The following is a 27,998-nucleotide window of genomic DNA, read 5'->3' as shown; positions in this document are numbered from 1 at the left end:
ATATATATAGGTGAATCAATTTTTCCCCACCCCAACTCTTTTGAGTCTGCGGCCTGTGTTTGAAGCTGTGTAAACAGACAGATAATGCCATGCAAGTAATTGTTATCTGATGACACATGTGCCCAGGAAAGCAAATAAAACAGGGAAGTGCAAGCTCTGAAATTACCAGCAATGGAGGTCTTGCACAAAGTAACCACACATACTCATTGACAGCTGACAGGAGAAGCGCTTGTTTGTTATTTCTGTGGCGAGTCTCCTATGGAGAAGTGAATATAGCTGATACCACTGTTTATGCTTGTGTTTCTATCTAGGACTGCAGCTTCTGTTCACGTTGCCAAGTGGTCTACTGATGGGGAGTACTTTGCAACAGTTGGGAAGGTATGCGATTCACGTAAACACATTGCAAAACAGCAGATTGTTGAACAGTTTTTTTTCTCTCGCTGAAGTGTTTATTTAATTTGTGTGTGTGTGCATACGCAGGATGACTGTTTACTTAAGGTGTGGTATCCCACCACGGGCTGGCGTTCTGCAGTCGTGGTCCACGACCTCTCCGATAAAAGGCCTCCTCCTGTTCACTTCTCCTTTGTTTACCTGGCCCATCCTCGCTCTGTCACCGGGATGTCCTGGAGGAAGACCAGCAAGTACATGCCCAAGTAAGAAAGCACACACACACACACACACACACACACACACACACACACAATCACATGGTCAGGGTGGCCAGTGACATGTTTGTTGTTTACATCTTTTAGTACATGCTTATTGTCTTCTAAAACATGACATCATTTCTTGGCTCAAAAAAATAGATTTTGAGTCTTTTCTAATGGACAGGGGAGTAAAATTCTTTATTGTATACAATGCTAATAATAACTACATTGTTTTTTATCCTGTCTGTTATGTATTTCTTTATCTGTTAGAGCACATTTGAATGGTTCAAAGTTGCAACATTGATGGATAAAAAAAGAACCCTTATTGTTCCCAGTATTGAAATGCCTAGCTATACTTTTCCTGACCATCACCACAAGTTGCTACATGTCCACATGTTCGATGCGTGCATATTAAAAACAGTGACTTGATGGTGGAAGCAGCCAGTCAGAGGGAGCTCTCTGTTTTAACGGGGTCTCTCCTTATTCCTTCGAAAGTCATTACTGATTGTGTAAGAGTTGCATCATCTCGTTGTTTTCCAGGGGTTCGGTGTGCAATGTGTTGCTGACGTCCTGCGAGGATGGTGTGTGTAGGTTGTGGTCGGAGACCCTGCTACCAGAAGACAGCCTGCTCGGAGGACAGATCTCTGAGAACACGCACTCCTTCAGCTCCAGCCTGCCAGGACTGGCCGGAAATAAGGACAAGATCCAGCATGCTTTGGAGGTGCACTTGCTTTACTCAGTCAGCGCTGATCGGAATTAATTGCTCAAAGAAAATATAGAATGCGTAAGATTTCCTTTTAGCATACACCTGTTCTCTGTGTTTTATTCCTGTGCTTTGCTTGATCAGTCAATCCATCACCTGAAGCATCTGCGCCGAGGCCGGCGACGATCCTCTGCTTTGGTGGCACACAGTGAGCTGCTGCCCTCTCAGCTTGGCACGCAGGACGCACACACTCACCACCACATCGCTCATCACGCCAATGCCCTGTGTCACTTCCATATCTCCGCCAGTATTAACCCCAACACAGGTAGGGGGTCTTTGCCTTAGAGATTAATTTGACAATAGCTTATATTACAATTTAGTTTGTTTTAAAACTTAATTGATTAAATAAATGGCTTTATTGCAAAACATATTAAATACAATTTGTTTTGCATATGATATAGCAGAAATGACTTCTGTGACTTAAAATAAATACAACACATTCAATGCAGCTGTGAACCTTTAGTCGAAGCTTGCGTAATATTTTATTCAGCCTTTTCCCTTTGTACCCCTTTTATACATATATCCCTTCCTCGGTCAGACATCCCATCAGTGCTCGCGGACTCTGCAGTGTTCAACCCAGACGATGGCTCCGGTGGTGGAGGCTTCGTCGTTCACTGGCTCAACAACAAAGACCTCAGCTTCACTTCCTCCATGGAACTCTTCATGCTGCAGCTCCGTAAATTCTCTGAACAGCAGATGGACCAGACCACTGAGGACCCGCTGGACCCCGAAGGATCCCCGATGAAGTTTGACTTTGGTATGAACCCCACAACCAGGCCATTCCTTCAAACTCATTAGCGTAAAAGCCACATCATTTTGAAAAAGCATATCGTTTTTTTCTGGGTTCTAGACCTGGACGAGGGATCTGACAAAGCGTCCTCTGAGCAAGGTGAAGAGGGTGAGCCGGGGGAGCAGGGAAGCACTAAGGCGTCCTCCCCAGGGTCCAATTCCAGCATGCCTTTGCCCTCCATGCTGCTGGAGAGGAAGATGGAGACTCTGATCACAGAGTGGAACAAGAGCCCAGACATGTTGTTCACCATCCATCCTACTGATGGATCTTTCCTGGTGTGGCATGTGAAGTATTTGGATGAATTCAACCAGGGAATCTTCAGACAGGTCCAGGTGAGCAGAACATTTTTTCCACTTTAGTAACTCTGCTGCTTTGAATTCAATAGTGAATCACTTGCTCATTCACTTACTCATACACGCATAGTGGCAGCAGTGAAGCTCTACTTAAACTTTGTCTCAAATGTAAGGGGAGTCAGCACTCCTCCATCCTTATGTAAGACTCCTAAATATTCCCCTGTGCATGTGGGCTAATAAAACCTTGTCATGATTCATAAAACCATCTCTCCTTCGTAATATTTATTTTACGTTTGGAAGTATAATGTGTATAATTAACAATTAGGTTCATGAATCTACAATAATCCAATTGACTTCAAAATAAGAAGCTATTACCTGAATGGTCTTTCCATGTTGTGCTCTTTGCTAAAGAGAAAGAAGGAAAGATGACAGATTCATTAGCGTTGGAGTTCAGTGAATCTCGAACTGGAATTGGAAGTTGCTCAGCCTTATCCTAGCTGCTACAAATATGTTCACACGGCGCTTAACACTTAACAACAACTTATTGTGCTTACTTGGCATGGGCTGCAATGATACACTATGCAGACACATAGCTCTTTATGCTCATAACAAGAGAACTCACGTTGGCATAAGAGCTTCATAAGGCTATGTACACATATGAAGTCTTTATTGTAGAGAGCTGACGTCACGTTGGTATAAATTGCTAACTAGGTCTCTATAGGGCTGAATGACTGTAAAGAATATGTGCCTGTGGACCTAATGTTTAATTTTCCCCCCTCCATTTATCCCGTTAGGTGTCCTTCTCCTCGCGTATTCCGGTGGCATTTCCTACAGGTGACGCCAACTCACTGAGTAAAAACATCCTGATGTACGCCTGCACTTCGACCGAGGGTGAGGGTGCCGGCGAGCAGGGGCGGATGGTTCAGCGTGTCTCCCACTCTGCTTCAGCCTCGGCAGGCCTTGGTTCACCTGCGCTGGCTGCCTCTCTAAACCCTCGCCCTGGCATCAGTCCTGCCGTCATGATGGTCTCCAAGCATGTCGACGGATCTCTCAACCAGGTAAAAGATTGTTACGGACAAAATGTAGAGCTTGGGATGCACCATTTTTCTCTTGAAAACTTTCTAAAATTCCACACCGTCAGTTCATGTTCAAGACAAATTAATGTACCTATATGTTTGTGTGTATTCCTCCTTCTCAGCACTCTCTAATTTATTTTTTGGGTTCCCTCTGTCTGCAGTGGGCAGTGACATTTGCTGAGCGCTCTGCCTTCTCCAACGTAATGACCGTATCGCACAAGTTCCGGTACTGCGGCCACCGCTTCCATCTGAACGACCAAGCCTGCCACACAGTGCTGCCACTGCTACTGACCTCCTCTCACCATAATGCTCTGCTCACCCCTCCCTCGGCCCCTGGCAGTCTGGAAGGAGAGCAGCCCCCTACCTTTTCCCTACCAAAGGGACCTCGCAGGTATAGCACGATAGGGGAGGCAGAGGTTGAAATGCCATAGATGCTGCTTATTGCAGCACTGTCATAAGTGACACAACTTCATAATTGATGGTCTTGTTTTACCCTGCGTGAAAAGGTTCTAACGATGCATTTCTTTATCAGTAGCAGGAAGCAGCTTCGTAATGCAGCTACAAGGACCTTCCATGACCCCAACGCCATCTACAGCGAACTTATCCTGTGGAGGGTGGACCACATTGGACCCCTGTCCTGCACTGGAGGGGTCTCCGAGCTGGCCCGTATCAACTCTCTGCACACCTCAGCCTTCAGCAATGTTGCTTGGCTACCTACGCTAGTACCCAGCTCTGTACTTGGTAAACACACCATGCATTGTTTTATTTTAACCCCAGTGTTTCTTGTTATGAATAAATAATTACTAAGAACTTAGAAGTAAAAGTGGAAGTTTCATGGTTGCTGAATCATCTGAACTTCTGCTTTCAGTATATAATGCCATTCAGGTTATTAAAGGGCATACCTCCAATGCTATGCATTAGTCAAGCTAAGCCAGTTTGCATGTCAGATTTACCCAAAAAAGTTAACTATTTCTTCCGTACCTTCTTATTGCCTGCCAAGATATAAACATATATTTATGACTGTGCCTTAAAAGCAACAATAGGCATTTTACAGTCTCAACGCAGGACTTTCCAACTGACTTAGTGTCGCGTCCCTCAGGAACTTACTGTAACAGCGCCAGCGCCTGCTTCGTGGCATCAGATGGTAAAAACCTGCGTCTCTATCAAGCTGTGGTGGATGCCAGAAAACTACTGGATGAGCTGTCAGACCCTGACACGTCTGTGAGTGGACACGCTCGCTCGTCACTGCACACAAATACAATAATGTTTTTGCTCATTGGGACGTGATCGTCTCTGTTCAGTGAATTTTATGTTTCTGGGTCTCACACCGTGACAGTTTTTGTCACAAAGGACCGAGAATCGAGTCCAAAGCAGAGTTGTGGGTCACTATTGGGCGTACATCAACCATGAAACATCACAAATATGATACAAACACACCATTCACAGATATTCGATTCTTCTTTTAGGCCAGCTTTTCATTTCCCTTTGATGCTGACTTTATTTTTGTGTTACCAAAATGCAAGCAAAACAACGATACTCTACATCAGGAACACAGATCTATGTTCTTCATAAATCTCATTTTTCTATCTCTTGCTTCATAACAACCACCAGTCTACCCTCTACTTCAAATCCTTATGTGCAATATTTATGTGCACCACATTAATGGTTTCAAATGCAGTACACTGAATGGACAGTTTACCAATTTCCATGTGTGTGTGTGTGTGTCTCTGTTTAGAAACTGGTTGGCGAGGTGTTTAACATTGTCAGCCAGCAGTCCACTGCCAGACCTGGATGTATCATAGAGTTGGACGTCATTACAAATCAGGTTAGCAGCTGCTCTGTGTTTTTCACACCCACCTCAGATCAGTGGTGTACAGGAGTTCAGCGCCTGGAATCCTGAAACCTTCTGATCAATAGACAAACTGACCTGTTGCTTGATGCTTTTTTCCATGTGCACCCAGTGTGGCGCCACCACCCAGCTGCTGCATGTCTTCCAAGAGGACTTCATTCTAGGTTACAAGCCTCAGACAGAACCAGAAGCATACACACCGGCCTTTCCATGTGGCGAAGGTATAGCACACCGTCACAATTTGTGTAGATCTGCTTCCTGATGCTTTGTCCTTGGAAGACAATAATGTAATTTTACTTTATCCAGATTACCAACCTGCCCCGTTCTCTGAGAAGTTCTTCCTGGTGGTGATTGAAAAGGATCTCAACAGGAACTCTGTCCTGCAGATGTGGCACCTGCACCTAAAATCTGTGCAGGCATGTGTTGGTAAGTGTACGGTCCACACAGCTGAGCAGTTTGCTGGATATTTTTAAGCAAGAATCTTAAATGTGAAGCCTACCTTTTTTTTTTTTTTCTTATCTCTATTAAACTTACTGAGGTGTATTCCTGCATCTCTGTCTCCAGATGAGCAGAGCCCAGATATCAGCTTCCAGAGCCAGCTGATGGTTCCCAATCAAGTCACGAATGCTGACTCATCTCCAGAGACCTCACCTATCAGGCCCCTGCCTCGCTCGGCCTCTACAGCCAACTTGCAATCAGCCAGCAAACTCATCCTCGGCTCCAAGCTGGTGTACAGCAAGCGGCTTGACCTGCCCCACGGTGTGGAGGTTACCAGGGCCACCCCCTCTGCAGGTAGGGATGTGCACACAGTTGTCACACATGTGACTCACACCTTGTTGTCGTTGCCAAACTAAAAGGAATGTGTAAAACGTTCAGGCAGATTTAAAGGAGTGCTTGAAAAATCAATTTACCATATGTTCCGTAGAAAACAAATAACCAGGTTAACGCAAGAAAATGCAAAACATGCTTGAAATTGTCTGTTTTTCCTCTTTTCCTCTTCCGGCCAGGTCATCTGAGTTCCTCGTCTATCTACCCTGTGTGCCTGGCTCCGTACCTGATTGTCACTACCTGCTCTGACTCTCGTGTGCGGTTCTGGCGCTGTGCTGTGGAGGGTGATGACGGGCATAGCGAGGGTGACCGGGACAACCGCTCTTACCGCTGGGAGCCCTGGGCCCTGATGAATGAGGAGGAAGACAACAACAGTGCTGTGTGTGTGTCCGGGCGGCCTGTTGCGGTGTCCTGCTCCTACATCGGCAGGCTGGCCATAGCCTTTAAAAAGCCGAGACAAGGGCAGGTAGGAAATTAGAATTTAGCTCCTCTTATTTTCCGGTGTATTGTACTAAAAACCTATTAAATTTAGCTGTCGCAATCATCTTGAGTTTGACTATTGCAATAAATATGTAAATGCAGCAAACAAACACAATTTGGCGGCATAGCCTGGATCCTCCAAAAATAGATAACAATTCCATATATTAGCACGTGAATATGTATTTATGTAAAACAGAGAGTAGTAACGGAGGAAGTAGATAAGGTAAAGCACATTATACACTGAGGTTTGTGCTAACCGTCCTCAGCCATTAGTGAAAAGGAATAAAACCCGACTATCTGAGGATCTAATTCCATATCCTGTCTCCACTCTCTATTTGAAGTATGTGGAGCTGGATGTCATGGAACTAAAAGTGATTTGAGGTTTATGAACAGCAGTCTGGGTTATGAGCCTGGGTTTTCAGTGTACTTCAGGATGTGATACAGCATAGAGGTCTGTGTGGGCACCGATAAGGTATTTTTATGAGCCCATCCCTTTGTCTTGTATTGTATTTACACAATGCCTGGTTGACTGGTTCACAGTGTCCACAGTGTCTTCAGATTTGACGTATTCCGACGTTTTTCTTGTCCTCAGCTGCAAGGTTCTGGAGAGGACTTCTCCATGCATGTGTCCATCTATGAGTGTGAATCCACCGGTGGTTCAGAGTGGGTTTTAGAGCAAACTCTCCACCTGGATGACTTCACCAGACCCTCGTCAACCCTGGATCCAAGAGTCAGTGTGGACTCCAACCTCTTTGTGTACAGCAGGTCAGGAGGGCACTGCTTGTGTGTTTGTATCATATTCCGTCGGACACTTTATGTTTACCAGTATGGGTGTCTGACAAGTTAATCATTTTCTCCATGCCAGGTCTGACCTGTACATGAGCAGAGACCACAGCTCCCCCAACATTAAGCACTATGTTCACTTGGACTGGCTGTCAAAGGAGGACGGATCTCACATCCTCACAGTGGGAGTGGGATCCAACATTCTCATGTACGGCCGTATCTCTGGCGTGGTCAATGAGCCGACTAGCAGCAAAGACGGGGTGGCTGTCATCACCCTTCCTCTAGGGGGCAGTATCAAACAGGGCATCCGCTCACGCTGGATCCTGCTTCGGTCCGTGGACCTCCTGTCCTCTGTTGACGGCACGCCGTCTCTGCCAGTCTCCCTGTCCTGGGTGAGGGATGGCATCCTGGTGGTGGGCATGGACTGTGAAATGCACGTGTATGCCCAGTGGCATCAGGACAAGAAGCCTGGGGAGGGAGAGGAGGGCAACCTATCATCCGCAGACATTGCTGGAGGCCAAACCGCAGGTTCCTCCTCGGTTTTTGAAGGCAGAACCAGATCTAAGAGTGTGTTTGAAGGAAGTGTTGCGGTGGATGAGGCCCTTCGTGCCCCGGCGGGACTTCAGGAAGGGGGATTGTTTGAAGCAGCTCACTCTTTGTCTCCGACTCTACCCCAGTACCATCCCACCCAGCTGCTGGAACTCATGGACCTGGGCAAGGTTCGCCGTGCCAAGGTGAGTTTGTTTCTGCCTTTTTCAGTGAACCCAAAAAATGCTAACTTATTTTTTTAATCTCTCATTTGCTTATTCTACAACATCATTAAAATCACTAGCAGGCTAAAGTACAGTGAGGCCCAACCTTTTTGGTTTAGACTAACCAAAAAGACGGATGCCAAGAGACACTGTTTACTCTAGATAAACAGGGATATGTGGTGATCTGGCTCCTCATCGCTTTTTAACCCACTGCTCTTCTGTCGATCAGGCCATACTCGCTCACCTGGTGAAGTGCATTGCCGGGGAAGTCGCTGTGGTGAGGGATGTGGAGGCAGGTGAGGGCGGAGCCAGGAGACATCTGTCTCGTACTATCAGCGTGACTGGCAGCACAGCAAAAGACACCATTGTGGCCGGCCGCGACGGGGGCAGGGACTACACAGAGATCAACTCCATCCCTCCCTTGCCCCTCTACTCCCTCATGTTGGCTGACCTAGACACCTCGTACAAGGGAGCGGAAGAAGCCGCTAAGGGAGCTAAGGGTGACGGCGATGGATCCCAGAAGTCAGCAGAGGACCAGTATTCTGACCTCTTCCAGGTACAAAGAGTTAAGAGAGCTCTGATTTTTTTTTTTTTTTTTCTTTGTTAAAGGTGTAGTCCACTAATACATTTGGCTCGTCTCCTGACAGGTCCAAACCGTTACCACAGATGATTTTCTGAACTTTGCCGCCGACAAACCAGAGAAGAAGTCTCGAGTTATCAATCTCTCTCAATATGGACCGACCTACTTTGGGCCAGAGCATGCTCAGGTATTGCTGTTCTGCATTTAAAAAAGGGAAATTGCACTGTTAATGTAGGCTATTTATGGTAACATCCAAACATGAATAATGTTTTAAATCCTTTTTAATAAAGAGGGGAATAAAAGGGAGGAAATGGAACAATAATAATACGGTAATATTAGGCCAGTCTGCACAAAATTTCCAGTAATGGCTCACATTGTAAATTCCATCAGTACGACATCATCTTTGAATACCTTTTTATCTGTCGTTCTGAGTTTCTCTTTGCTCTCTGCCTTCCTCGTGTGCCCAGGTATTGTCCAGTCACCTCATGCACTCAAGCTTACCAGGACTGACCCGACTAGAGCAGATGTTCTTGGTGGCCTTGGCCGATACTGTTGCAACCACCAGTGCTGAGGTCACCAGCTCTACTGATCAGAAGTGCACAGGTCAGCATATATGTTGTGCATATAGGTTACAATCACATTTGTGATACAGTAGATTTTCTAACATAGAGTAAATATAACCTACTGCACCAAGGTTTACTGGGGTTAGGGACTGCTGGGTCTGTATTCCTTGAACAGGAGTCATGACCACATTAAAATACATAATATCAAACCACAATAAACACTCCTGCCTTATATTGTAACACTCAAATAGGTTTAACCATCCACAGTATCTTTTGGTTACTTCTCCTCACAAATGTCTCTTTGTTATACACCTTTTTAACGAGCAAATATTTCATGTAGTGATCCAACAAAAGGTCGTCGTTAAATTACCTCTTCTCTTTTTCTGCAGTGTGCACACAACCGGTTGCTAATTAATTAATTAATTTTTTAGCAATCCAAGCTCTTATGTTCAGGAGTTCTTTCATGTCCAAGAATCCTAAACTCCAAGAGACGGACCACCTCCAGGGTCCTGATTCTGTAGCTGTCCCAACGCTCTGATCTGTCAGGGGGAAGACAAGTGACAAAAGAATATTTCCTTTGCGGATGAATGAAGTTTTGCCTTATTTTTGTACTTTGTATATAAGACACAAGATGCACTCATGCCTGCAGAGCAGACTTGTCTTTTAATTCGGCATGTTGGCCTTAATGTCTACCAGTCCGTTACCCTTGGTAAGAGATTGTATTAAAGTTGACTAAAGATAATAGACAAACTCTAAGCATCATTTCTCTTGTTTGTGTGTTCATTGATATAGTTAATCTCCAGCCATCAAATCTTTATTAACATAAACAGTGCTTATACTGTTCCTCTTTAACTGTATGTATACAGACACTGCACCAATTTTCCATCCTTTTTATTTAGTCTTTTGAGGGGAAGACATTAGCAGGTTGTTCCAGGGCTAAGTAAGCACAGAGAGGGTGTGAAGGTTCAGGGACAAGAGACACAGTCACTGACAGGATTGCGTGAACTCAAGTGATACTGGAGTTTCAAAGAGCTTTGCTCTGTGGCTGCCATTTTAGTAGAGTGGTCGGTGGAATAACAGTGACGAAGCTGACCGCTCCCTGGTGCCGTGTTTATGTAGGTGGTGAGGCCCTCGATGAGTGTGGACTGAGGTACCTGCTGGCCATGCGTCTTCACACCTGCCTGCTCACCTCTCTGCCCCCCCTCTACCGCATGCAGCTGCTCCACCAGGGTAACTATACGGCTGCTGTGAAACATATAGGAAACGTTGTTTTGTGTGACAATAATACCACTATACTGACAGATTTTGTGGTCATGAGATGTCGATTTCCAGTGCGTTTGATCTTGGCAATGAACCTCAGATGTATCTATCTCTCTCTGTGGCAGGCCTGTCTACATGCCACTTTGCATGGGCCTTTCACTCGGAGGCCGAGGAGGAGCTGCTTAACATGATCCCAGCCATGCAGAGAGGCGACCTGCAGTGGTCTGAGCTCAAAGCTGTCGGAGTGGGTTGGTGGGTTCGCAACATCAACACTCTGCGGAAAATGGTGGAGAAGGTACTCGGACAAATTCAGACAGAATCGACAGTTTCTAACATTAGGACAGTGATGCAAACAATTACCTAGAAAAGGAAATATGGGCTCCACAGGATATCACAGCTAACTATGATATTTCAGACCACTTACAGAATGTTCTGTATTGGGGTAATGTTGGTTGACATTTGTACTGCAATGTACTGAAAAAAAGTGACTTGAATTACTGATTTAATAACTGTGATGTTTGTGTGTAATCAGTTGGGTAAAGCTGCTTTCCAGAGGCACAACGACCCTTTAGATGCTGCGCTGTTCTACTTGGCCATGAAGAAGAAAGCTGTCCTGTGGGGGCTCTTCAGGTGGGACATCGTTTCTGAGCACGAAACTATTTTACACTGAGTTACTGTTTTAATTTCAGTTACGTTTCTCACAAAACCTTTAGGGGATACTAAGCGGTGTGGTTTTATTCTCTCAGGTCTCAGCATGATGAGAAGATGACTCGGTTCTTCAAGAACAACTTCAGTGAAGACCGCTGGCGAAAGGCAGCTCTGAAAAATGCTTTCTCCCTGCTGGGAAAGCAGCGCTTTGAGCAGTCCGCTGCCTTTTTCCTACTGGCGGGATCGCTCAAAGACGCCATTGAGGTGTGAACAGCACACACGACACACGGACACAGCTTTTTTACTGTTGAGTCTGCTCCAACACTCCATTGTCATTTCCCTCAGAGTGGAAACTTGGCATAGCCTTGTTTTATGGAAATACAATATAAAATGTGTAGGTGTGTTTTGTATGAGAGTCAAATCAATACATCACTAGTATAGCAGATATCTGTTGCTTGGAGAGTTGTACATTCTGCAACCTTTTAATCACATGAGAGAAGTCTAAGTTACACTGATAAGATGCATGAAAAAGCCTGCATGGTTTTCCTTGGCCAGGGTTTTCATACCGCATAGTCAAAATATACAGATAGACAAAACAGCAAACAGAAGCATGAGCTTTGTATTGATTGCAGTGGAAATAACAGCCTCAAAATTCCTTAATTTTCTGCGCTTTATGCTTGCTTACTTGCATTTTCTTACTAAACTGCCATTTTGACTGACTCCCACCTCTCCTCTGCTGTTCCACGTGTGTAGGTGTTGATGGAGAAGATGGAGGATGTCCAGTTGGCCATGATAGTAGCAAGGCTATATGAGGCTGACTTTGAGAATTCATCCACCTGCCAAGGCCTCCTTTATGAGAAGGTCCTGGGCTGTAACAGGGACGGGAGTGGTTACCACTGTTCCAGACTTCACCCGGACCCGTTCCTCCGCAGCATAGCCTACTGGATCATGAAGGATTACACACGAGCTCTGGACACACTGTTGGAACGGATCCCCAAAGAGGATGATGAAAACCCTGGTTAGTTGTTTGCAGACATGTTGGTATTACATAGCATGATCCCCTAAAACCTATGCTCACAGGCTTTTTCCTTTCTCCTTTTCTTTCTCCTCTCTCTGTATTAGACGTGGCGGTGAAAGCCTGCAACCCTGTGGTGTTTAGTTTCTATAACTACCTGAGGACACACCCTTTGATCATCCGTCGCCACTTTGCAAATCCAGAGGGCACAGCGACAACTGTGGGCCTCACTGCTGAGAAGAAGAACATCGCAGATGAGATCAACCTCATAGAGCGCAAACTCTTCTTCACCACTGCCAATGCACACTTCAAGGTGGGCTCATCAATAATAATATGGCCACTCACTTCAATCCAGTTCCTCTGATCTATTGCAGTTGTTTTACAGACTGATGCAATGTTAATCACAAAAGCAAATATGCAAACATTATATAATAAGTGTTTGAATCTTCTGTAGGTGGGCTGCCCAGTTCTGGCTCTGGAAGTGCTCTCCAAGATTCCCAAAGTTACCAAGAAATCTGGTTCCTCACCTCTCATCAAAGCATCATCCAAAGGCAACGTAAACTCGACCCAACCCCTGGAAAATGGCACCCAGGGAGGCGTGGAATGGGGCTCCCCCGCAGCCCCTGTGCATGCCTGGGGAGGAAACGATAGTGTGGGCGGGTTGGACTGGAGCCAGCCTCTGGTCAAGACGGAGGAAGACGAGCTGAAGCTGGACTGGGAACAGGCCGATGATGAGGATGAGGATGAGGATGATGATGATGGTCTGACCATGAAGAAACCAGAGGCTAATACCAAAGCAGACGGAGGCTCCGAGAGTGACGGCCCCAAACTGCAGAGCGAGGACTCAAAGGTAGGAATAATACATCTGGAATGTTTCTAGTGTAGGATGATTTTACATACTTGAAACATTAAACGGTTGTCTATTTTAAATAATAGTTAATTGTGTTGTATCTAAGTTATTGCAAAGTTATTGTTTAGTTTTGGTTTATAAACTTGAACCTGTGTTTCCTTAGCCAGAACAGCAAACACGCTGACAGTCATTTTGATGTCATGTAAAGACAATTATTGGCCAAGAACAGTTTCTCTGCTGACTTTCCTGGGATATGTAATAATAGGGCATTATCTGATTCACAACCAGAAGTTTGGCATTCAAATGAAACTCATTTGGGTTTAACATATCAAACAAAAGTAGCTGAACTGGCGTGACACCCGGACAAAAGGGGAGATGAGACTTGCATCCATCTTAGAGTTTTTTTCTGGAACGTTCCAAATGAAATCCACATTAGTAATTTGAAAAATAAAGCCTCACTATGTTAAAAAATAGGCATATTTTGGTCAAGTCTGCACCCAGACTGCAAATCGCAATTTTTGGACAACCCAAAAACACTCCGGGCTTCAGAGGAATGCTCCAGTAAGGTCAACGAATCTGCACAACTTCTGTCCTATTCCGATAACTCGCTCTCGTATATTTCAGAGTGAGTCAGAGGTGGACGTGATAGCGGAGCAGCTGAAGTTCCGTGCCTGTCTGAAGATCCTGATGACAGAGCTGCGTACGCTGGCCACGGGCTTCGAGGTGGACGGAGGGAAGCTCCGCTTTCAGCTCTACAGTTGGCTGGAGAAGGAGATAGCAGCCATGCATACGATCTGCAACTACAAGGTACACTTTGATCATATGTGATGTAGTCTATACCACCTGATATTCGCTTGTGCATTACTAGATATTAGGAAAGGTATTTTTTTTTCTTCTTCCTGGTTGACCATTGTTATTCGACATCAATTTTGTTAACACAAAGGTGGAGGGGAAGGATGAAGATTCAGAGGTGGAGCGCTGGAGAGAGCGCACAGCATCAGTGGACATATCGGACGACGCCCTGGAGCGTACAGACGCCGGGGCCTACGAGCGTCACCAGATGGAGCGACGCCGTCTTCAGGCCAAGCAGCAGCACTCTGAGAGGCGCAAGGCGTGGCTGAGGAAGAACCAGGCCCTGCTGAGGGTGTTTCTGTCCTACTGCAGCCTCCACGGAGCCAAGGGAGGAGGAGTCACCTCTGTTCGCATGGAGCTTCTATTCCTTCTGCAGGAGAGCCAGCAGGTGCACATAAACACACAGACGTTCCACTGGATCAATGCAAAACAATCCTCTTTTCAGCAAAAGCAAATGTTACATCTTTCTTTGTCACTCCGTAGGAGACCACGGTTAAGCAGCTGCAGTCTCCTCTGCCCCTGCCCACTACGCTGCCTCTGCTATCAGCGTGCATTGCCACCACCAAGACGGTCATAGCCAATCCAGTTCTCCACCTCAGCAACCACATTCACGACATCCTCCACACCGTCACCCTCATGGAGACCACGCCGCATCCCGAAATCTTGGATGATCGGGTAAGAACTCGAATATGAATCCAGAATTTATGTGGACTTTTTGAACATTTTGATGTTTAATAAGATAAATGTGTCTGTCTTCCACCCTCAGGTGAATTCTCTGCACACACTAGCAGCATCTCTGTCAGCTTGCATCTATCAAGCACTGTGTGACAGCCACAGCTACAGGTAACTGTGCCTCGGCCCAACGGTCTCTGCAAGATTTTGATTTGTCTTCAAGAAAAAAGAAATGTCTTTATAGAGCATGTGCTTGTTTTTTCCCTCCAAAACAGCATCATTGTAAGCTAAATAAGTCGTTATACATGTTGGGTAATTTGCTCTTGATACTCAGCTTAGCTAACCACACACTGACTCTAGCTCATACAGGAGACACAAAAAAATATATTGAAATGTATCTTCTTATTTCATCCTAGGAAAGAAATCCAGTGACCACGTTTCCCAAAATGTTGAACATACTGTACATGCCTTGTATGGTTACCTTTCTGTTGTTGGCTTTGCAGCAGCCAGACAGAGGCCAACCAGTTTACAGGGATGGTGTACCAGGGCCTGCTGCTCAGTGAGAGGAAGCGGCTTCGCACAGAAAGCATTGAAGAACATGTAACTCCCAACTCCGCTCCTGCACAGTGGCCAGGTAACAAAGTCCTTGCTTTACCAGCCACCTGGGGTTCCCATTGAGTTAGAGTCTTAACTAAAGGCAGAAAATGAGAGCGATTTTTTTTTTTTTAATTTCTAAAAGGACAACTTTGGTATCAGGGGATGGCTCTTCATTAACGTTTTAATACTCTCAAGAATTGTTTTAATGAGATTGAAGCGAAGTTAGATCATATTCCAGAATCCTCGCAGAATGCATAGAAAAGGAAAACGGCATATGTGTGCGCATCAAAGACGGCATTCAGAGAGAATATGAAAAGCAGCGGGAGAGGAAGAGCAGAGCAAACCAGGCCGTCTGTGTTTATGCAGAGAGGCAGATGGTGTTCTATAATAGGAGCTTCATGGCCTCTGGGAAGGAAATAGAAAGACAGACTGATCACGCCATCATGCAAATGTTTCATAAATGGGTTCTGCACTGTGCAGAGATAGTGTTTTATCCTGCTGTGGAAGGGTTTTTTGTGTTTATTTTTTACAGGTTAATCTTTTGACGCAAATGCCATGTGGTGTGTGCACGTGTGTCCTCTCTCTGCAGGTGTGTCGTCCCTGATTTCTCTGTTGACGTCTGCCCGAGAGGAGGACCAGCCGAGGCTCAACGTGCTGCTGTGTGAAGGGGTCATGGCTGTTTATCTTGCACTGCTCATTCATGGCCTGGGCACCCACAGCAGCAATGAACTCTTCCGCCTGGCAGCACACCCCCTCAACAACCGCATGTGGGCCGCTGTCTTTGGGGGAGGGGCCAAAGTCATTATTAAGCCAAAGAGGCTTGAGGCCCCACCAGGTAGAATTATTAGTTTGTTACTATTTTGTTAATTACTAATACATTTTATCTCCATCGTCACCATCATTGTTGTCTTTCGTCTTCCTCCCCGGTCTTCATAATCTATCCCTGTCCCTGTACTCTTTTCTTGTCGTTGTCCTCTTTCCACATCCTGACTTATCTCTGATCTGAGGCAATGCTTCCATCCCTCAGGCCTGTCTACATATTGACATAGACATACACTTAGTCCTGTCCAGTTGATGCTCCTAAGATGCTGCTGCTGTGTGGTGTCTTGTGTGAGTGTGCCCTCTGCCCTGTGTCCCAGTGCCAGCTGATTTTCAGGCAGCCAGGCCAGAGGACTCTCAAGAGGCAGGAAGACCTGAGCAGAGCAGCCTCACCCCAAACCCCACTCGCATCCCCACTGAAACCCAGTGCCCCAAACAACCCCCTCCTCCCGTTTCAAGGGGAGAGGGGTTGGGCACTGTGGCACCAGCAACTAAGACCAGCTGTGAGTAACTGGGCTGGTGGATTGCAGTGCTGGTTTGCAGGATTGCAGTGCATGGTAACTGTACAGGTTTGCATTGTTGCGGATGCTTGACTTTCCCCTCTCTCTCTCGCGCAGCTACTGAATGCCCATAACAAACACAAAGCTCACTAGTGCTATGAAGACATTGTCATCTGTGTTCAGTGTTATGATAAGCCAACAGCTGTGTGTGTGTGTGCGAGTGTGTGTGTGTGTGTGTGTGTGTACTGCAATGCATGTACATGTTGTGATGTCCTCTATGCTCATCTCATTGTGTCATTCCTATTGTGCCACCGAAGCAACAGCTGGGCCTAGCAAGGAGTGTTCAGAGGCCAAGGCTGAGCAGCCCTCTCAGACTAAACCTGAATCTGAGACTAAACCAGGTACACCTTGAGAGGTCGTTGGCCAATGAAAAAACTTCCGTAGAGCCGGAGCTCCACATCTAGTTGTGTTTTGTCCCTTTCGTAGCTGTTTAAAAAAAGAATGTGAATGGACCAGAGTTACTGTATATCAGTAGTTTGTAGTAGAGGTAACACCTACATCATAGATAGCTCTTGTGTGACTTGATTCAGCCGTTTGTCTGCATCCGACTTTTTTTTAGATTTGTAGAAATTGAGCCATTTCCTGAGTAGCTCTATCTGTTTAAGTCTGAGTCTGATGACTGAACTTGACTGTTCATTCATATTCATTAGGCCAAAGTAATCTGTGCTCACATTGTGTTTGCGGGGGGAGGAAGATACGGGCTGGCATTTAGACTCGATATCCCCGTAGAGTCTGAGATAGCTCTCAGCAAAGCCAAGAGCCTTTTGAAGAGCTGGTTAGGGGGATCTTAAATGCCAGCCAGGCTTATAGGACTCACTACGCCAAATGTTAAAACTCTGCCCTTTGGAGTGCCCCTGCAAAATCACATGCATGTCTCAACAACACAACCATACACACATGTTACACATTGATCATGTTCCGATTAACGCTCATTTAAAAACAAAATGACCATGTTGCAGTCACCAATCTCATCGTGTTTGCCTCCCTCAAGTGCTGTGGATACAAGACAACGCTTAGCACATGACTGCTCAACTAAGTTTGCCGTCGTTGTTTGATGTGTTTTCTGTGTGTACTCTGTGCCACGCGCTTCAAAATATACACTGATTAAATTATGTAATGGTCTGTGTAGTATCCGTGTGTCTAACTGCACTGTCTACTCTGGTTTGTGTCTTGTCTTGTTTTGTCTGGTGCAATGCCAGATATAGTCACCCAGGATAATGGTGCAGGTTTGTGCGCAGCCTAGTGTGTCTTGCCCTGTGCTTCCATCCTAAACGTGTGTGTGTGTGTGTGTGTGTGTGTGTGTGTGTGTGTGTGTGTGCGCGCATTTGTGTCTCTTTTCCAAGTGTATTGATTTTCTTTTGTGTGCTATGAGTCATCAAGGTCGTAGAACTCAAAGATATTTTGCAGACGGGAACCAAATTTCAGGCAGCATTACGGTTAATGTTCAAAGTTTATAATTCAGCTCCATCAAGGATGTAGGATTTTTGTAGGCTGTGGGTGCAATTCCCTTCCTCCTTATCTATTTCTTGACCTTCTTTTGGCTTTAATGCGAGTCTCAGCTCGTCCTCGTCCTTTTATACAAAACTGCAGCACACTGCAGTCTGCTGCAAACTGACCTTATCAGAGTTCATTGTGTTTGAAAGATACCATCTCTTCGTTGTTCTCCTCCTCCCCCCCTCCCTCCCTCCCAGCAGCGCCTCCTCAGCCCCCAGCGGAGGATGACCGATACAGACGCAGGTTCAACATGAGGATGCTCGTTCCTGGACGCCCTGTGAAGGAGACGCCAGCCACGCCGCCTCCTGTGCCCACAGAGAGACCCGCATACAGGGAGAAGTTCATTCCCCCAGAGCTGAGCATGTGGGACTACTTTGTGGCCAAAGTAAGGCATTCCATTCCACACATGTTGAATCGACTAATGAGATCTGTGACTCGTAGTCTTCAGGTCATTAAAAAAGTTATCTCTCCCTATCGGCCTTATTCGTTTGCTTTTTTCTCCTCCATCCTTATTCCCGCCCTCTCAGCCCTTCTTGCCGCTGTCGGACAGCAACGCTCTGTGTGACTCAGACGAGAGCGGCACAGAGGACGATGAGGATGACGACGACGCCTTCCTTTCTGACACACAGATAACGGAGCACTCTGACCCCAACTCCTACAGGTAGGGCCCACCCTCGCTTGTTTGTTTTCTAATTCCAAGTCTTTGTTTCAGATTTTAAACTTGCTGCGTGTCTGTCTGTGTGGTACGTAGCTGGGCTCTGATCCGCCTGGTGATGGTGAAACTGGCTCATCACAACGTCAAGAACTTCCTCCCTGTCACTGGCCTTGACTTCGCAGGTACACACTCACCTCGCGGGCTTTTAGTATATTGAAAATCATTTCTTTAGATATATACGTAAATAAACTTTTCACTGGTGATGCTGCTGCCTGTACACAGTGTTTACTGTATGTGTATTTGTGTTTGTGTCGCAGACCTGCCAGTCGTCTCCCCTCTCAGCAACGCTGTGCTGAAGACTTTAGAGAACTGGGAGCAGCTTCTGCTGGAGAGAATGAACAAGTTTGACGGCCCGCCTCCCAACTACATCAACACTTTCCCCACTGACCTCAGCGTAGGAGGTGGCCCAGCCATACTCAGACACAAGGCCATGCTGGAGCCAGACAACACACCCTTCAAGTGAGTTTTGAATCATATGCAAAAATGTAGAGACATTCGCACACACACTTTTTACAACATTGTGAATTGATCAGGCCATTCCGAACATTCACCCTTAACCACTCAACACTACTTAAGAGTAATTGACAACAAATGGAAGACATACTTACCGCTGCAACGCTGACACTAACACAAACTAAGTCATAGCTCAGGAGCCCAAACAGACCTTTTCTAAAGTGCACTGCTCCTAAAAGAATATTTCACTCAAGCAACGATTTTACTTTAAGAAATAAACTGTCTTCTCTTGACAGAACTACAAGCGACCTTTAGCCAACAGTAGCAAATCTCCAGATACGTTTTGAATTCAACAACAAAAAATAAATGCAATGTCTGGCAACGTATATTGTATGTTTAGTTATATATTGTTTTTATTTTTTAAATACTTGTTTCATTTGATATTGGTATACCGACCTGCTGTCACAAGTTATTTAAGTCCACTACAGCCCACAAAGGTCCACATGGTTTAAATGACAAGAGAAACTATAATATTTATATTGTCTTTATTTGCCCTTTCTATATCAATAATGCTTATTATGCGTTTCACACAACTCGGAACACATTTCAGTCACGCATGTCGTAACAGATCATATCATATATATCATGGTACTGAACATAAGACCCCGTTAGTGGATGTACTCATATGTGACCAACTTATTTTTGTCCTTACATTTTCCTCTCAGGACAAAGAACAGTCAGTCCTTCCCAGCCCGACGTCTTTGGCATTTCCTGGTCAAACAGGAAGTTCTTCAGGAGACTTTGATCCGTTACATCTTTACCAAGAAAAGGAAGCAGAGTGAGGTCAGCAGCAGCCCACATGCATATAAACTGTTTTATATTAATTTCAGTGTTCATTAGCTATGATAATTAGACCCACAATTGTTTTATTTAACTTAATTCATTATTATTACTTATTTAAATCATGTTAGTTCATATTTACACCAAAATGTTTGAATTTCCCCCGACACAATTACTGTATTGGTCCAAATATGATACTATATTCTCCTGGAAATTACATTTTTAAAAGTGTGTTTGTCTCACATTTAACTAAGAGAGGTTTAAAAGTGATCTTTAAATTACAGGCCGTTTTGACTGGCTCTGGCCCATAATAACCACATGACAGCCATGATGATAGTGATGAGACTCGTAACCACTAACACGCAGCCAAGACATGTAGTGTCAGGATGTTAGAAGACAACAGAAGCCGGAAAAAAGCAGTCAGAGGAAATATTTCTGCTTCTATGAAAAGTATAAAAACACAGAACAGAGTAATGTGTATTATTAAAGGTGTTATTTATTGAAATACCTAAACAAGAATGTACATTTCCTGTTTGAATTGAACTGTTACAGGTGACATAGAGGGCTATTTCTTTAGCCACAGACAGAATACATATATGGGCCAATTCAGTATTATATTTTATTTTTGCACAGCATGTGTGCAGAGGGGTACCCGTATGCATGGAAAACAGAATGTGCACACTTCCCACGTAGCCTTTTTACCTACGATTGGAGATGATGATTTATGGAGGCGTTTATCAGATATAGTATAACAGAAAGTGGCAGCAAGCACAGCTCCGAATCGTGAACAGTGTCGGGTGCACGGCAGTGGCAAGGACGGAAGAAACAAAGCACCAGCACTCACTGATAAAGGGTAACAAACGCATTTCAGCAAAAAAAAGACCCTTTATCTGTGAGTTCCAGTGCTTTGTTTTTCAGTCATAATCAGAGGCCTTACACACTTTGCTCAATAGATGGCTGTGTGACTGTGCTGTGATGCCCAGGTCCTACCCATGTATCTAAATCCATCACTTTGTTGTAATACACAGAGAAGTGCTCGCTGAGCATTTATCTGTGTTGTTGATATTTTTGTTGTAGTCATTATCATTGCTTTGCCTCCTTAGACGGGACAGTTCGCTGCCCTCTGCAATGTCTGGAGCTGTTCATTATTATGTACTTCCATGACAGACTGCTACTGTAGCTGCCAGTCCAAAATTAGACAAAGGTCTCAGGGATTTTGGTCCCAGATGCTTAGTTTCTTATTATTACAACTTTAATGTGCTAACTGGCGTAACCAGATAAATACAAATTCAACTGTAGCGCTCAGATCCATACTTCATATCTTCATTCATCCTGCTTCATGACTGTAGCTCCATGCTCATGAGGCCGACTGTGTTTCGAGTTGTTTGCGTTTTTTATCACCAAGTATACATCAAAGATCCTGTCAACCCTTTTTACATTTTCTTATCATTTCATGTTTTATTTTTGTGTGTTTGTGCATGTGTTTTGTGTCGTGGTGTGTTCTGTGTCTATATTGCCTCTGTGTGTGTTGTGAAGTCTGTAGAGAACCACATGGACCGTATAAACCCAAACTGCATAGCAGGAGCTAGCAGTCCCTATAAGGTAGTATCATTTACTGTACCAGCCAAGGCCCCGGCTCTGTCTGTCTGTCTGTTTGGAAGAGTCACTGGAAAGCCAAGCTTAAAGGAGCATAAAAAAAGTCCATTAAACTCTAAAAGAAATATTGTGCACCAAATGCACACGGTGTGCATGAGGTGGTTTGAAGTAGCAAACTGGGGGAAGCTCTCAAAGCGATAGATCTTTTTAGTGGAGTTGTATGAGATACTTATTACCTTTGCAGTAGATGGCGGTTGACCACGCCGCCAGTTTGGAGAAACAGACAGGAGTACCAGCATAAAGCTAAGCAGTGTACTGCCATACTAGACACCTAGCCACCTCATACAACCCAATATTATTCCTTTTAATGTCTCCTCCTCAGCTTGGCCTGATAGTGACTGCTCTGGCAATATTTCTGGCATAAAATCAGGCTTTCAGGCTTAGATCTAACGTCTTATCTTTCCATCTCACTGGGACACCTGTGGCATCCACTCACATAACCTCACAGCCGATCCCTACCAATAACACGTCTCCCTGTGTTTCTCACTCCTTTCTCCTCTCTAGCTGGACTGATTCCGCTCGCCCCAAAAGCGAAAAATAAAATAAAATCTCCTCTTAATAGAGTTGGCACATACAGTAGATGTACTAACTTGCATGCTCACTGTCAGCGCTGTGAAAGGCTTGCTAATCATGGAGGGTGTTTTCACCAGGGAATCCCAAAATCAATAGTCCGAATTGTCAATATTTGATTGTGTACCTTCACATGTGATTACTCCTCTCCACTTATGAAAGTTGTACTGCACCACCTACACGTGCAGTGGGGTTTCTTTTGGCATAGAAGGAAATGTATTTATGAAGAATTTACTTCTAAACTATTTTTGTTTTTGATTTTTTTTGAATCATTGGCCCTGAAGCCCACTACTGTAGCTTTAACGTTTGAACCTTGATGTTTCGGTTTTCTTTTCCAGGTGGAGGCAGATTTGGGCTACCCCGGAGGAAAGGCTAAAATCATTCATAAGGAGTCTGATATAATCATGGCGTTTGCCATCAATAAGGTAAGGATGTGATGAAAAATATTGTGAAGGACTTTATTTTATGAGTCTATAATTTCCTAATTATTGCGTTTCCTGGAAAGAAAAATATAATTTGGCACTAAGTAAAGGGTAGATAGGGACAAGGTTCTGAGACAGAACCAGATCACATAATCCTTTCCAGGAACCGTCCTCTGAATGTATAATAAATACATATCAATTACTTTCTTGGAAACTGACTGCCAAGCCCACCTTTTAATCTTGTCGTTTCCTCTCTCCTTGTCCCTCTCTTCTTGGCTTCCCTCCTTTTCCAGTCTAACTCCAACGAGATAGTATTAGCCTCCACTCATGATGTCCAGGAAGTGGACGTGTCTACTCTGGTGGCGGTCCAGCCCTACACCTGGATAGGGGACGACTTTGATAAGGAGTCCCGCAGGTGAGACTCAGGGCAGAATTGTAGGTGGCATTTGTCTGTCCTCAAAAAAAACAATTTAAATCATAATTAGTTAGTTAGTATTTATTTACGGATCAATATTTGTCATGATGCTTTATATTAAACATCAAAAATGTTGCATGTTCTGCTTCCAAACATTGAAAACCAAAAGAAAACCAATCATAACTAGGGATGTCCCGAAATGCCCTTTAACAATGGGTATCTGCAAAAACTCAAATTACTTTAAGTGAATCAATCATTTCTAATTGATTCATCCATCTTTGCAGTTTCCGCTGCTTTTTCGGATCAAAGTCACATTAATTTAACTGATTATATCTTTGGGAATTACTTTTCTATGCTGCCAGGAAGTAATGGAAAAATGTGATTCAGTGAAGATTAATTCTAGACCACATTGGTTTTCCATCATACTTCCATAATTTGGCCAATATGATTGTAGAATAGGTATTAAATTGCATCTATGTGGTATTAAAAAGATCTTTAAAAGTCGTCACTTTAACTTGGTGAACCCCTGCAGACACCCTGTAAGTAACTTGCTGACTGAAATGTTTTGCATGTGAATAGCTGACTGAGTCTTTGTGCATCGTACGTGTTTTCAACATCTCCACAAGACATCCTCAGTGACGGGTAATGCTTGTGTTTGGTTTTGCAGCTCTGACGACGTAGACCATCGTTCTTCTCATACCAACATTGCCCAGGCTAGCTCTGCCCCCTTTGCACCACCACAGATGGCGGTCTCTGCGTCCATGCCGTGGCTCGGCAGTGGGCAGACCAGCATGGGAGCCAGTGTGGTACGAGTTTATGCACTGCGAACACAGATGCACACATATACGGCCGAACTGGGCAGTGATGGGTGTGCAGTTCTCTGTGATAGCCAGTAGGGGGAAACTAAGCTCTGTTTTGAAGCCTATAGACCTCAAAGAACTCTGCAGTCTTTCCGTTCATAACATGCATTAGATGCACAAGTAAAGCTTCCGCTTTATTAACGCAAATTTGACCATGAGACAAACTTCTGATTTAGAATTTAAAAGGCACTTGACTATTTGGATTTTATTCTGCAGCCTGTGGCCCCCTGCACATTTTCAGGAGAGGTTTGCATTTTTAACTCTTATCAATGTCGAGCCAAACTGAGCCGACTAAACAGCTGGCCTGCTGAGTCTATGGAGGCTGATACAGAGAGGGTGTGTGTGTGTGTGTGTGTGTGTGTGTGTGTGTGTGTGTGTGTGTGTGTGTGTGTGTGTGTATGGCAGAGATGGACGTACATAAACAGATAGCAGCAGCTCTCACAGCCGGTCACCCAAGGTACAGATATGCGTCACTCTTACACGCAGCCAGGGTTCTCCATGTCCCAGCCATGTTGATAAATGTCAGTAGTAGGACAGAGTGTGTCATACAGGTTCAGTGGATCACCGAAGAGGCTTTCGTAAGTGTACGGTGGGGTCTGGTTAGTTAGGATACAAGCCATTCAATGGCCTTTGAGTCTGTAGCATTGTATTGTTCTGCAGTAAAGAACCTCCTGATTAATATACCTAAGTGTAATAACGAATTAGTGTTCAAAATGTGGTTGGGATTAGTAAATCATAACAGGAATATTGATTTAAGTAATCAAGTAATTAAGTAAGTTCACGCTGGCATGAACGCTGTGAACAGGCTCTCCATTTGTGTGGAATGTGTGGGAGGTATCGTAAAAATCAGTCGAAGTTTAATTGATGTTGAGTTTAATTTAGCATATTAATATTCAGATGTTTGTGTTCCTGTAGTTTTGTTTTGCGCCAGTGAGCAGTGAAGTGTACTTGCTTTTCTTTTAAAACAAGACAACCCTCTGGCTTATTGGCATTTTAATTTACCAAAATCATCAGTCAGCATTTATGAACAAACTGAACAGAACAATCATGAAAGTTTTTTTTCAACCTAAAAAACTCAAATTTATCGTCTGGGTTATGTAACATCATGCATATAATTTTATCTTTTGATTGTTGTTTTTTCAGATTATGAAGAGGAATCTTAACAATGTGAAGAGAATGACATCCCATCCCATATATCAGTATTGTAAGTGTTTACACAACGGCGCCTGTGCTCAGGAGAACGATCAGCAAGTATACGTTTTCATTTTGATTAACTTCTCACTTCCCATACTTTTTTATCTCTCTTCCCCTTCTGTCTGCCTCCATCTCGCTCCCTGTCTTTGTCACTCTCGTGTGTGTGTGTGTGTGTGTGTGTGTGTGTGTGTGTGTGTGTGTGTGCGCGTGCGCGTGCGCGTGTGTGTGCGCGTCAGACATGACAGGGGCTCAGGACGGCAGTGTGAGAATGTTTGAATGGAACAGACCTCAACAGCTCATTTGCTTCAGACAAGCAGGCAATGCTAGAGTCACCCGGCTCTATTTCAACTCCCAGGGCAATAAGGTACACACACACACATGCACGCACAGACACACACAGCAACGTCTGTGTTTTGTCTATTCGGTGTGATTGTTCTGATTGCTCTGTGCTCTTCCTACAGTGTGGAGTTGCTGACGGAGAGGGTTTCCTCAGTCTCTGGCAGGTCAACCAGACATCATCCAACCCCAAACCCTACCTGGTGAGGTCTCCTCTCACCTCCCTCACCTCCTTCATCACCACCCCAGCACACACACACACGTCTTTAGACAAAACAAAGAACTATGAATCATTAAAATTGATAATGTACTGTTTGTTGTCCTACAGAGTTGGCAGTGCCACACTAAGACCTGCGGTGATTTTGCCTTCATCACCTCCTCCAGCCTCATCGCCACAGCCGGACAGTCCAATGATAACAGGTCAGCATCTGCACAGAAGAGCACCACTACTAAACCAACACCAATCTTTCTCTGTTGGTATCCACTCGCTAATGTTATCCTTTATCATTTACTTTATCTTCAGAAATGTTTGCCTGTGGGACACTCTGGTTTCACCAAGCAATACCATGGTCCACGGTAAGAAATCCCAAACGCGTCCAACGAGCCGAGTTTCATGATTTGTGATCTAATTCCTCATTTCTTCCCACCCACCCCTCCAGCGTTCCCCTGCCACGAGAACGGGGCCACTGTGCTGCAGTATGCTTCCAAACAGCAGCTGCTCATCACCGGAGGCAGAAAGGGCTTTGTGTGCGTGTTTGACATCCGCCAGAGGCAGCTGCTCCACACTTTCCAGGCCCATGACTCAGCCATCAAGGCCCTCGCACTGGATGCCTTCGAGGACTTCTTCGTCACCGGCTCTGCAGAGGGCAACATGAAGGTGACGCGTTGCTCCGTCACTCACTCGCTCACTGACCTGCCATAACACATTGGCAGTCATACTCTTATTCTAGGTTTAGGCCTACTTGATACAATCTGAAAATCCTCTCGTACCTGCTTTCAATCCATCATATTCATTTCTAGATGAATGCAGACCGATTGTGCTTTAACAAAATTAAATGTTGCATCAGACGTGCGATTTAAAAAAAGTGTCTGATACGCTTGCCGTCTACACACGGGGTTAGTCTTCCCCTGGCCTCCTAATGCTCATTGAATTTAGCACTTGACAATTGCAGTGGCTTTGCATAATAATGAAATGATAAAGAACAGTATGCTGGTTTGAAAAAAGGAAGCTTAACACCTGTTCTATCCTTTCGCTCTGCTTCTTCTGTCTCCAGGTGTGGAAGTTAACCGGCCACGGGCTCATGCACTCTTTTAGCACCGAGCATACCAAGCAGTCCATCTTCCGAAACATCGGTGCCGGTGTCATGCAGGTGGAAACGCGGCCCGGGAACCGCATCTTCACCTGCGGAGCGGACGGCACCCTGAAGATGAGGGTCCTCCCGGACCGCTATAATATCCCCAGCAGCATGGTCGACATCCTGTAACGCCTACTTCCACTTCTGAGGGTCCAAAGAGGAAAGAAACAGAAAGGAAAAAACACAAAAAGCTTACACTTGCTAGGCATTAATAGTATAATTGATGGGGGAAGAGTTAGTCAAAAAGACCACCAGGCTTTTTGGCATCTTTCAGAGTGTGTTCATGGGTTTACTGTTGATGTAAATCATATCCACAACGGGGAAAAAACGGAGCTGCAAACATTTTATTTTTTTCTCCCCCTAAAGGCTGAAGGCAAAAGGTATCATACTTGATTTTAAAGCTATATTTATTGTAATTTTATTGAAGAATCTCTACTCTTAGAGTGCGTCCATAAGGAAGCTATGCATGTCCTGTTCTCGTTCCGCGGTGCAATCACAGGTCTATTGATAGTGCTCTGTAAAAGTGCTCAAGCAAAAATTTTAAAAGTGTGTAACTGTCGTCATTTTGTGCCCACAGCTGAAATCTCTTAGCATCTACTGTAACCAGCACTGTGGTTTGTTATTAAGTCAGTGGTTTCCAGTGTGAATCGAGTTGTGGGAATCTGCATTTTGTTTCAATGGTTTTGCCCCCCCCCCACTCACCCCCCTGACTTTTTGCCCAGCTTTTCTCAGACCTTACGGAGGAGTTGATGGTTCATTGCTCCCCTCACCCCTCACTCCCCCTTTCACTGGCTGCCGTCACTCACTCTGGCCCTCTCCTGGTTTGGGCTTGATCCGGCTCGGTTCGGTCCGTCCCCCCCCCCCCCCCCCGAGTGTGTGTGCGTGTGTGTGTGTGTGTTCACTCTGCTGTGTCTGTCATCTGTACGCCTGCCCTCAAATGCCTGTTTGTGCGGCCGACTCCCCTGCTAGAACATTCCTGTTTGGAAGATGATGTGTTTTACTCCTGTGACT

At 44.9% G+C, this 27,998-nt stretch overlaps 1 protein-coding gene across 8 annotated transcripts in view; it reads left to right on the top strand.

The window, feature by feature from the left end:
* Window positions 1–27,754, top strand: part of dmxl2 (Dmx-like 2) — a 37,454-nt gene extending 9,700 nt beyond the window's left edge. For 2 of the 8 annotated variants that reach the window (XM_031848353.1, XM_031848351.1), the window contains exons 6-55: window positions 312–378; window positions 481–653; window positions 1,188–1,368; window positions 1,495–1,675; window positions 1,949–2,167; window positions 2,261–2,532; window positions 3,288–3,551; window positions 3,731–3,960; window positions 4,102–4,310; window positions 4,669–4,790; window positions 5,305–5,394; window positions 5,531–5,639; window positions 5,725–5,844; window positions 5,983–6,210; window positions 6,426–6,712; window positions 7,319–7,491; window positions 7,592–8,243; window positions 8,491–8,817; window positions 8,909–9,028; window positions 9,309–9,444; window positions 10,524–10,634; window positions 10,790–10,959; window positions 11,197–11,294; window positions 11,411–11,576; window positions 12,066–12,330; window positions 12,435–12,640; window positions 12,782–13,177; window positions 13,802–13,984; window positions 14,121–14,417; window positions 14,513–14,704; window positions 14,796–14,872; window positions 15,205–15,335; window positions 15,888–16,133; window positions 16,438–16,620; window positions 18,369–18,556; window positions 18,699–18,832; window positions 18,923–19,008; window positions 19,144–19,345; window positions 20,065–20,182; window positions 21,716–21,781; window positions 22,744–22,830; window positions 23,121–23,242; window positions 23,910–24,048; window positions 25,246–25,306; window positions 25,533–25,660; window positions 25,758–25,835; window positions 25,961–26,052; window positions 26,156–26,208; window positions 26,292–26,509; window positions 26,907–27,754. In XM_031848353.1, the coding sequence (XP_031704213.1) occupies window positions 312–378; window positions 481–653; window positions 1,188–1,368; window positions 1,495–1,675; window positions 1,949–2,167; window positions 2,261–2,532; window positions 3,288–3,551; window positions 3,731–3,960; window positions 4,102–4,310; window positions 4,669–4,790; window positions 5,305–5,394; window positions 5,531–5,639; window positions 5,725–5,844; window positions 5,983–6,210; window positions 6,426–6,712; window positions 7,319–7,491; window positions 7,592–8,243; window positions 8,491–8,817; window positions 8,909–9,028; window positions 9,309–9,444; window positions 10,524–10,634; window positions 10,790–10,959; window positions 11,197–11,294; window positions 11,411–11,576; window positions 12,066–12,330; window positions 12,435–12,640; window positions 12,782–13,177; window positions 13,802–13,984; window positions 14,121–14,417; window positions 14,513–14,704; window positions 14,796–14,872; window positions 15,205–15,335; window positions 15,888–16,133; window positions 16,438–16,620; window positions 18,369–18,556; window positions 18,699–18,832; window positions 18,923–19,008; window positions 19,144–19,345; window positions 20,065–20,182; window positions 21,716–21,781; window positions 22,744–22,830; window positions 23,121–23,242; window positions 23,910–24,048; window positions 25,246–25,306; window positions 25,533–25,660; window positions 25,758–25,835; window positions 25,961–26,052; window positions 26,156–26,208; window positions 26,292–26,509; window positions 26,907–27,116 (8,863 nt within the window). In that variant the 3' untranslated portion in view covers window positions 27,117–27,754. The remainder of the gene's footprint in view (window positions 1–311; window positions 379–480; window positions 654–1,187; window positions 1,369–1,494; window positions 1,676–1,948; window positions 2,168–2,260; window positions 2,533–3,287; window positions 3,552–3,730; window positions 3,961–4,101; window positions 4,311–4,668; window positions 4,791–5,304; window positions 5,395–5,530; window positions 5,640–5,724; window positions 5,845–5,982; window positions 6,211–6,425; window positions 6,713–7,318; window positions 7,492–7,591; window positions 8,244–8,490; window positions 8,818–8,908; window positions 9,029–9,308; window positions 9,445–10,523; window positions 10,635–10,789; window positions 10,960–11,196; window positions 11,295–11,410; window positions 11,577–12,065; window positions 12,331–12,434; window positions 12,641–12,781; window positions 13,178–13,801; window positions 13,985–14,120; window positions 14,418–14,512; window positions 14,705–14,795; window positions 14,873–15,204; window positions 15,336–15,887; window positions 16,134–16,437; window positions 16,621–18,368; window positions 18,557–18,698; window positions 18,833–18,922; window positions 19,009–19,143; window positions 19,346–20,064; window positions 20,183–21,715; window positions 21,782–22,743; window positions 22,831–23,120; window positions 23,243–23,909; window positions 24,049–25,245; window positions 25,307–25,532; window positions 25,661–25,757; window positions 25,836–25,960; window positions 26,053–26,155; window positions 26,209–26,291; window positions 26,510–26,906) is intronic. The other 6 variants (XM_031848354.1, XM_031848352.1, XM_031848357.1 and 3 more) reach the window with 6 other exon arrangements.
* The last annotated feature ends 244 nt before the right edge of the window (window positions 27,755–27,998 follow it).

Source organism: Anarrhichthys ocellatus, unplaced genomic scaffold (assembly GCF_004355925.1).
Source record: "Anarrhichthys ocellatus isolate YVR2014 unplaced genomic scaffold, GSC_Weel_1.0 scaffold8, whole genome shotgun sequence".
NCBI lineage: Eukaryota > Metazoa > Chordata > Actinopteri > Perciformes > Anarhichadidae > Anarrhichthys > Anarrhichthys ocellatus.
Note: the sequence above shows the minus strand (reverse complement) of the source record. Positions and strands in the feature narration are given on the sequence as shown.